This window comes from Hevea brasiliensis, chromosome 2, assembly GCF_030052815.1.
Source record: "Hevea brasiliensis isolate MT/VB/25A 57/8 chromosome 2, ASM3005281v1, whole genome shotgun sequence".
NCBI classification, from domain to species: domain Eukaryota; kingdom Viridiplantae; phylum Streptophyta; class Magnoliopsida; order Malpighiales; family Euphorbiaceae; genus Hevea; species Hevea brasiliensis.
In genome coordinates this window covers 17141882-17152383 of record NC_079494.1, presented here as the reverse complement: position 1 = coordinate 17152383, position 10502 = coordinate 17141882, and the positions used below count along the sequence as shown (strand labels likewise).

The 10502-nt window shown below is 28.5% G+C and overlaps 1 protein-coding gene across 1 annotated transcript; it reads left to right on the top strand.

Annotated features, from left to right (window-relative positions):
- Window positions 1–2107: 2107 nt before the first annotated feature.
- Window positions 2108–7112, top strand: LOC110671151 (auxin-responsive protein IAA9). Its single transcript, XM_021833522.2, has 7 exons — window positions 2108–2277; window positions 3538–3986; window positions 4072–4298; window positions 4368–4594; window positions 4747–4888; window positions 5771–5832; window positions 6690–7112. The coding sequence occupies exons 2-7, from the start codon at window positions 3576–3578 to the stop codon at window positions 6725–6727; spliced, it is 1107 nt and encodes a 368-aa protein (XP_021689214.2). The 5' UTR covers window positions 2108–2277; window positions 3538–3575; the 3' UTR covers window positions 6728–7112.
- The last annotated feature ends 3390 nt before the right edge of the window (window positions 7113–10502 follow it).

Here is a 10502-nt window from a genome sequence, read left to right as displayed (position 1 = left end):
ACCTTAGGAATAAGAATCAAAAGCATGGTATTTATAGCTCGTTCCACATTATCACCATCAAAGACCCATCTAACCTCCTTGTAGATGGATAAACCAATAATATGGCACTGTTGTTGTTAAAATCCAGCATCTAACTTGTCCACTCTTGAATATTAAAAGGTCATCTTACTTATTATGCAATTCTTGAAATCACATAAGTTCTTCTTGTACGAGAACTGGTTCAAATTTTGATATAGCATATTATCCAAATAAACTAAGTAGGTAGAATAATTTATTTTAAGAGCATGTTAAACCCCAATAATAAATGCAAGGAGATGCTTCTTTTGGGCAAAGATATTATCAAAAACTCATTATTCCAAACTTGCATTTTACCATCCCCACCCTCCCCTCCTGGCAAAAAAAAAAGCATGAATGAATCCCCTGGCGTCCATTTATCTTTAACAAATTGAGAGAACTTTTAAACTTTTAGTCCAATTTAACCCATAAGTTTTAATTTATGTCCAATTTCACCCAAATTTAAGAAATGCACAACTCACACACCACTTTGGCGCATAAGTTGTTTTTTTTTTTTTAATATTTTTAAAGTTAATTACTTTGTTAGTTATTTTCTAAAGTTAATTACTTAGTTAATTCTTTTTAATGTTAATTACTTAGTTAAGTCTTTTTAATGTTAATTAAATAACTATAGTTAGTTAATTTTTTATATTTTACTTTTTTTAATATTAATTAATAATATTGAAATAAAAAATAATATTTTTATATTTTTAATTTTATTTAAATATAATTTTCTAAATTTAAATTAAAAACATGAAAATATAAAATAATTTTTCTAATTTGAATAATTAAAATTAATAATAATAATTTTAATTTTAATTTTAATTAATTATATGAAAATAAAAAATATATTTTTATTATTTTTCAATTTAATTAAGTATAATTTTTATAATTTTTATTTTTATTTAATTATATGAAAATACAAAAATAATGTTTTTATATTTTCAGTTTAATTAATAATATTGAATAATAAAAAAAATAATATTTTGGGTATTTATATTTAATTAATTATACAATATAAAATTGACATTTAAACATTAAAAAATAAAAAATAATTAAATATTAAAAAATGACGCGTATAATTAAGTAAGAGAGTTTGGACTAATTTGAGTTTAAATCCAAATTTATAAGTTAAATTGAATCAAAAGTTAAAAATATACTAAATTAGATATCTTCAATAAAAATAAGGGGGAAATTGAGTTTTATTCCTATTTAAAATCATGTTATTTCAAATCAATTATAAAATTTCTTAATAAGTAAAATGGTGTTATTTAAAATTTATAATTTATTAATAACTTATACTAAAATTAAATCTTGATCCCTTTATTTCAAATATTAGAATCCATATATAGCATTACAGAATTTCTTAGCTTCTAACCTTTTATGATTAAGAAATTACTTTTCTGCACATATTTGTTTGATATATATATATATATATATATATATATATATATATATATATATATATATATATATTAATTTTGATTTAAATTTTTTTTTTAAACTTTAATCTCCCAAAATTTTCTTGTTACCTTATAATTTTAAAAAATGATTGATTTTATAAATGTTGTGAGAAATGCGTGTTGAAATCATTCAAGGAGATGAAAAAAGTTTTATTTTTATTATTAATTCAATTAAAACTATTTTTGATCGACAATGTAACACGAATTTTCTGCTAAAAGTTTTTTGATATAAATTAAAAAAAAAAAAATCAAGAACATCATTTATTTGTTTTGGATGAGTATTTTATTTGTATTTATTTGGATTTTGACTGACTGACAATCCCTTTTCTCCAGCCATGCATGGGTGCCAAAAAATGGAAATTCACATTTTGAATATGAAATCCCCAATATACCCTCAAAGAGATCGACGGTTTCCTTTCAACCATGAAGTATCGTCGGCTAGCCGCGGATGTGTGTTCCCTCAAATCGTTCGGCGGATTATTATTATTATTTTTTTAACAGAACAAATAGTTTAGAAAAATAAAAATAAAAATAAAAAAAAGAACGCATTATTATTTTTTAAGTTCTTATTTTAATGCATAGAGTTTCACATCAGACAGCCAATGAGCCTTTGTTCCTTTGTGCCAAATGGAGGGTCCTTAGTCCTCTCTCTTTCTTTCTCTGAGAATTTTTCTTCTCTGCTAAAATTAAAGAAAAAAAAAAAAAAAAGAAAGCTTCAATCGATCTTCTTGTTCAGCTGCAAACCCACAAATCTAAGCAGGTACATCTATTAATTTCTACTACTTTTTGAAATATTCAATGGTTTCAGGATTTTGGTAACTTAATTTGTTTCTTTCAGAATATTTTCTTCTCTCCAGTGATTTCTCACTATTATTTTTATGATTCATGTTCTATGTTGTCTTTGTTGTTAAGCTTCTGTTTGTTTCTCGAGAATACTGAGGAAAATGAAAGCTCAAACAGAAAATGTTGAAATCTTTTTGTTTTTATGACTGTTGGTTTTGGTTTTAGTCTTCATACAGTGAAAAGCCCCAGCAGATATTTTAAGCCCAGTTGATTGGAAACCTTTAAAAAGTTAGTTCCATTTTCCCTTCCTTTCTCAGCACGCCAACAAACCTTTCCATGTTCGCATAATTTTTTCCTTCCTTTTCCTTTAAAACTCTTTTAACATTACTAGCTTAGTGCTACTGTTTGTGGGGTCTCGATTTCGACTACTAATCGGAGCAAATTATACCAAGAATAACATTTTCAACATTTCTCTAGAGAGGGTTTGGGTTAATTTGTGTTGTATTTTTTGGACATGCAAGTAGCATTATTGACTGCAATTACTTCAAGTTCAGCCCTGCTGATTTTTACGTTTGATAGTCGTAGAAATGCGTGTATTCTTTCAATTTGGCAACAGATTTTTTATTAGCAGTAAAAGGAATTTAGATCTTTCCCGCTCTAACCAGCTAAGTAGCTTGATTGTCCAGCTTTCTTTTTATATAAAAGAGTTTTTTTTTTATATATTTTTTTAATGCAGTTTTATTTTAGCTTAGCTTGACTTCTGCAATCTATAGTTATTCAGGTGATTCATGCGATTCAAATTTAGACTATTGTTGGATTATTGATCAGCATTTGATGATTAATCGATATTTAGATCTCTTTGATTTTTTGAGAAATGTTTCATACTTTCTTTTTAAATATTAGCTACTATAGCTATGAATTTATCTAAGCTTCATGCAGTTTATAATTTTGGCAAATCGTTTAATAGCTGTTAATTATTAAAATTTGTTAACATTTGCAGTTTTTGCGTCTTATTTGTCCTTATTGCTTTTAGCATGGTCCTTCAACACAGCAATTTGTGATCCAGAGGGAGTTTGATTAGATAAGGCCAATAAACTTTTTGTGATTTGAGTTTTGCTATTTACATATTTGTCTTTTATTTAAATAGTCAATGATTTTGTATGTACGATGAGCTTCTATGAATTTTTGAATGGTTATATTTTCTAAGGAAGAACATGGCATGCAATGCATTTAACAGGTTACAGAGAATTCTGAGTGTTTTTGTTCTTAATTCGGATGTCTTCACCACTACTTGGTGTTGTGGAGGAGGAGTGTAAGAGCAATGTTACTCTGCTGGCTTCATCCATCTCTGCAGAAAGCATATGCCCGAATAGCTCTGAATTGAAAGAGCGAAACTATATGGGATTGTCAGATTGTTCATCTGTAGACAGTTCAGTAGTTCCTGCTGCATCTGATGAGAGCAAGACTCGTGTGAATCTGAAGGCTACAGAATTGCGACTTGGGCTTCCAGGTTCCCAATCTCCTGAAAGGAATTCAGAGCTTTGCCTGTTGAGCTCTGCACAACTTGATGAGAAGCCCTTCTTTCCCTTGCACCCCTCTAATGATGGTCACTGCTCTTCAGCACAGAAAAATGTGGTTTCGGGTAACAAAAGAGGGTTCTCTGATGCTATGGATGGATTCTCAAAGGTGTGAACAACTAGCTTTACTTGTGGGAACAAAAAAGGTTTTTTACTGATGGATCTGGCTGATAGATTACTGATCTGTGGTGCAGGGTAAATATATGTCAAATTCAGAGGTTAATGTGATGCCGTCACCTAGGCCCTCTTCAAACTTGGGATTGAAACCTGGTTCTTCCCATGAAAACTTTGGGCCTCAAGCAGCTAAAGTGAAAGAAGTAGGTGCACCAAAGTTACCACAGGAGAGGCCTCATGGAACAAATGATACAAGACCAAATCATAATGCTTCTGCAAACAACAACAGTAGTGCACCTGCTACCAAGTAAGTGCAGAAGTTTTATGGTCAGTCTCTTAACTATGAGAATGGTGTCTAATTTTCCTTCTTTGGCAGGGCGCAGGTTGTGGGTTGGCCACCTATCAGATCATTTAGGAAGAACTCTCTTGCTACCACATCAAAGAATACTGAAGAAGTGGATGGAAAAGCAGGGTCTGGTCCCTTGTTTGTCAAGGTTAGCATGGACGGTGCCCCTTATTTACGGAAAGTAGACTTGAGAAACTACTCTGCATATCAGGAACTGTCTTCTGCCCTTGAAAAGATGTTCAGCTGCTTTACTATAGGTGAGATAAATCAAAGTTGCAATTTGATATGAAGGTTGCGTTTTGTGGAAACCATTATAAAGCAATACTTTGCTGAACTGATATTCTGTATGTTATGGGTACTTGTTCTAGTTTTCATGGATCGAGTTACTGCTATTCCATTATGATGTCAGGTCAATATGGATCTCATGGAGCTCTGGGGAGAGAGGTGCTAAGTGAGACCAAGCTGAAGGATCTTCTTCATGGCTCAGAATATGTTCTTACCTACGAGGATAAAGATGGTGACTGGATGCTTGTTGGTGATGTTCCATGGGAGTAAGTGCTGATCCTCTTTATGCCTTTTTGTTGCTCTTTAGAAGTATTGCTTTTCACAAAGCAAATTCTTGTTGAAAATAATACCTTTTCAATTATTCAGCTTTGACAAGTTGTTGGCATTTATGGAAAGCTGAGGAAGTAACAATTCTATTTTGTATTATACTACATTTTGTTAATAGATAAGGGATATTTATATGAAATCTGCATGGGAAACACCCCAGAATATTAAATTATTTTCATCATATATCATCTTTGTGCCATTTTGGTTAGAATGTTTTTAAAGATCATGTAATATCCATGAATCTTTGAAAAGGAAAAGATCTGTTTAAATTTAATTAATTAGGTACTCCTTTAGGATAGCATTAATTTTCTTTTATTGTAGGATTTAATTTATTGATGTTAAGCTGTGGAGAAACTGATATTGATTCAGATTTACCATATATTCATGTGTCTATTGCATTTGTAAATGCATAACTATTGTATTATGTAACACCGGGGATCAGATAGGACAGCAGAGAGGATTAGCAGTTAAAATCGTGTGTTCTTTTGGGAAGGAGCTGATCTAATTGATCTTTGGATTTAATCAGCAGAATTCCTAGAACTATTGCTGAATCATATGAAATGAAATAATTCAGCACCAATATTCCTTAGTTCTCTATTTACGAGTACAAATAATGGTGTATTTTGACTTATCTGTACTTGTTACATAGTATGCATATGTCTTTTTTCCATTTACTCAAGAATGCAGTTTAGAAGGTTATTGTTTTTCTGTATTCATCAGTGTCATGTTCTGTCATAGATTTGAGTTATTAAATAGTGACATTTATTTGTGGATAACTTATAAGGATATTTATGTGTTCTAATTCAATCTGTGTACTTAAGGATGTTTGTTGAAACGTGCAAGAGGCTGAGGATCATGAAGAGCTCTGATGCCATTGGCCTAGGTGTGTATTTAATGTTTTTAAGTAACTATTTGTTAAGTAACTATCTTAAGACTGCATGTTGCAATTCAACTTATTAGAGGATGGAACCACAAGAAAATGTATTTTGCTTACAAGAATCATAACCATCTATCGACCTTGGTTCTGTAGGAATTTTCCACTTGATACCAGATTTGCATTGAAAAAAATATCTCATAGGAGCGTGACAAGCATTTCTAAGAAGTCTCATCTATTAATAACTTAGTGTTTCTCAAAAAAAAAAAAAAAAAAAAGAGGATTGATGGAAGTTGTGGTACTTGACTTGACCCATGATCTGAAGCTATAGGATATAAACGCTTAGGATTATTCATGTATCCTGCACATGATAAAAATATTGCATAATTTAGTGTTTTATATTCAAGAATCAAGCTCTTGTAGACAAGTTCGAGTCTCTTCTAAAGGATATGCAGTGACTTTCAAAAGTGCCAATTCTTCTTCTTTCCTGTAGATTATTATCCTTATCAAAACATTCTTGAAGTGAAACTTGAAACTCAAATCCTTTGTTTTTTGTGTTTTTCAGCAATCTATGACAGGCTGCTTTATTTTTTCTAACCTAATAATGTTGATGTTTTGAAAAATGCTTTTGGTTTGTGGAATTCTTAATATACATCTGATCCATCTAGCCTAAGTATAGTGCTAGATTATCACCCCCTAGTATAAATACAATTTCATGAATTGACTCCAGCGACTAGGGCTACCGAAACTGACACAAGTTATATTATGTTACATGATGCTTGTTACCAGCTCAATTTATTTGTATGCTCATGTTAAGATTTGTTGCATTGAGCTTATATGAAGGGGATTTTTTATTTTCTATGCAGCCCCAAGAGCTGTAGAGAAATGCAAGAACCGGAACTAGCCAGCCGATTCTGTCCAGCACATTGGTGTTGAAATTTCCTCCATGGAGAGCAGGGAATAATGGGGTGTTGGACTGGGTACAACATCATGGGTATCGGTGTTTATTATTATTATTATTATTATTATTATTATCTATGTTTAAGTTTTCGTTTCAAGGATATTCATCTTTTCTAAGCTCTGTTAAGTTTATAAAAAAATGATGAAACTCCAAAGACCTGTGTATTTGGAAGTGTCACTACTATTCTGTGTTCTAAGTCTGGACAAGTTCCTGTTTGGGTACATGAACGTAGTTTGTAAAGTGCATTGTTTGTTTATCTCATTGTTCAATGTTTGTATGATGAAAACCTCCCATTTAAGGCAATCTAGCACCCTGACTTTATTTTTAATCTGTTTGTGGCTTTTCTCAACTGTAATGTTTATTGGCATGCTGGAAACAAATATTTTTTTTGTTTGATTGCCCTAAAGGAATGGAATCAATGGTAAACATTTAATTTACTTGTCTAGTATTGATTGCTCTTCAAGAAGCGGGGGGGTGGGAGGGTGGGTGTGTGTGGGTATGGGGTAGGGAAATACTCTTAATGATTCCCATGTTAAAGTTATGGATTATGCTGTGCTCAAACAACTGAGATATTGCCAGCTCTTTTGATATGCTTGTTGGCTAGTAGCCATTATACGCATGTGTTGCTCGGTGGGCTGCTGCGTTATTCGTCTGGTTGCACAGAATAATGTGTAGCCAGCCACTGGGGATAGAGAGGAAGCAACTAGGTGATTAACTTCACCAGAAGAAGCCAGAACTGAGAAGCAATTGACCTTGGAGGAGTTGTTACAGGTTGCATGTAAGAGTCCTTAGCTGAAGGCATTGTCCTTAAATTACTGATAATTAGGGCCTTAGCCCTTCTCTCTTTGCCTCCTGGGAAGAGGAATATAACAAAGTGGATGGCTAACAGTTAAAATGACAAGAATACCCAGATAAGGCCAAATCTAATAACTGAGGTGTGATATTTTGAGCAACAACCGGTACGTGAAAAGATTCTTGCTTGTCAAAATAATGCCTCAAATCATTTTCAGGACTTGAACATGTGGGAGGGCGTGGGAACTGACATGGAGGATTAAAATTGAGATGGAATCTAACAAATTTGATGAGATGCAACATTGTCTTTGTTTAAAAAGATTAACGAAATTTGTCTGGATAATATCTTCCATATAGGACCCATAAATTTGGGGGAAACTGACGGAGATGAAAAGTTAAGCCTAAATTCGTGGTTAGAGAAGATTAGAGGTAGGCTACGTGTCTTCCCATTGTCATTGTCATTTCCCAAAAGAACGTCCCCTTATCTCTCAAATCCATTGTCATTCTCAAACATAAGATTTAGCTAGAGCTACCCAAATGGTTCTGCTGAGTTCTACAAAATTTCTGCTAATGTATGTTGTAATGGCATCTTCAAACCTTCATAAATGGATGAAAACACTTGTTGAAATAGAAAACATAGTTCTGTTTTTAAGGTAGAACCAGATTCAATATTATTAAATTAAAACTCATTTATATCTATGTAAATATAATAAAGTTGGTTTTCAAAATAATTTCACCTAAAGGTGACAAGTGACACTCTATTATATCTTTTCCATTTATCTACTTTACTCCTATTTTATTATAACGACTATTTAATATCTTTATTTTTTTTTATTATTAATAGTTAATATTTGTATGTTAAATAAAATTTATTAGTCGTAATCTAATTAATATAATTTTTTAGTTTTTGAATACTTAAAATAAAAATTTAAATAAAATTATTATGTATCTATGGTAATTAATTATAATTGGAAAAAATACATTTTTATAATTAATAATATACTAAACTAAAATAAAAATGTATATTTTTATATTAATTATAATTAATATGTATATATTAAAAAAAATTTATTAGTTTTATTATTGTTACTAATTACTATGTGACATCTTAATTTCTTAATACTTAACATAAAAATTTAGATACAATTAACATATATCTATATTTATAAAATTGTATATTTTTACCAATAATAATAATAATAATAATAATAATAATAATAATAATAATAATAATAATAATAATAATAATATTTTTATTATTAATAATAAAATTAATTAAAATTTATTATTCTTGTTATTACTATTAATTAATATTTGACTTTTTTTGAGAATAAGTTTTTTTTTTTATCTCATTTTAATGGAGCATATTTATATATCCATATTTACTATCATTAATAATAATTAATTGTTAATATTTATATATTAAATTAAATAAAATTCATTAATAATAATAAATATGTATATTTCTATTATTAATAATAGTTAATATGTATATGTTAAATAAAATTTATTAGTCTTATTATTATCATTAATTAATATGTGACCTTTTAATTTCTTAATTCTTAATATAAAAATTTAAATGAAATTAATATACATTTATATTTATGAATTATAATTATAAAAAACATAAATTTTTATCATTAATAAAAATTAATATGTGTATATCAAATAAATTTCATTAATTTTATTAATAGTACTTAATTAATATGTGGCTTTTTAGTTTATTAATATAAAATTTTAAATAAATAAATAAATAAATAAATAAATAAATAAATAAATAAATATATATATATATATATATATATATATATATATATATGATAAAATTTCTTAGTTTTATTAAATTTATGGCCATATTATTATCATTAATTAATTATTAACGTGATTTTTCGATTTCCTAATGCTCAACATAACATCTATATTTATATAAATATTGTTGAATAAGTTATGAAATAACGCTATAGCATAAAATTGAGTTATAATAAGAAGATAGATAGACCAATGACAAGTCAAATGAAAAATAATTAATGAATATGATAATGGCATATAAAAATTGAAGGTCACGAGTATATATTTATGAATGAATATCATGTAAAATTACTATTGATAAATAATATCAATTTTCAAATATTTATAAAATATTTAATATAATTCATTCACTGTACTAATTTTATTAATTTACTACAATAAATATTAATGATCTTTGATATATAAATAGTATTTATATTTTTAAATTTTTTATATTATGTAGTTATTAATTTTATGTGTAATTTTCAATTTTTTTATAAAGAATAATATTAATTTTTTTAATTTACAAATTAATCCTTAAATGTTTATGAATTATAAAAATATAAGGATTTATTTATAAATAGTTATAATATTTAAGTTTATTTTATAAAATATATGAATCATTTTATAATTAAAATTTTTTTAAAAATTTTAAAATAGCGTCTAGCTGCTTTTTTTTTTTCCCTCTACTTCAGCTTTTTTTTTTAAATTCTTTATTTATTATACTAGCGATCAGCTCTCTCTCCTCTATATTAATTAAAATACTCGCTTTTTAATAAATATTTCTTAAATCATCCCTATTTTGATAAATTTATCCAAATTACCAACTTTTCAAAACCGGTAAATTCCAGTATCCAATAATACTGAAATTTTATCTCACAAAGCTTATGCTTAGCAATACAAAAAGTGACTCTGATCATTAAAAAATATATTACAATTGATATTAAATTTCACTTTCTTTCAAACTGGGACTCACATCCCTTTTCTTATCTTTGTGCTTAGAAGATAATGTTAAACATACATACATTTATTAATAAGATAAGATCTAACATTTTTGACATTTATTTCATTTGCCTGTGCATTTCAAATCTAGTCATCATTAAAATTCTCAATCCTCCTTATTAACTGCTTGCCAGTA

Bases quoted from the DNA above. Each gene is read 5' to 3' on its own strand.
- LOC110671151 (XM_021833522.2), top strand. From the start codon at position 3,576: ATGTCTTCACCACTACTTGGTGTTGTGGAGGAGGAGTGTAAGAGCAAT. The intron at 3,987-4,071 runs GTGTGAACAACT...TCTGTGGTGCAG, and splicing joins CTATGGATGGATTCTCAAAG to GGTAAATATATGTCAAATTC. The intron at 4,299-4,367 runs GTAAGTGCAGAA...CTTCTTTGGCAG, and splicing joins AGTAGTGCACCTGCTACCAA to GGCGCAGGTTGTGGGTTGGC.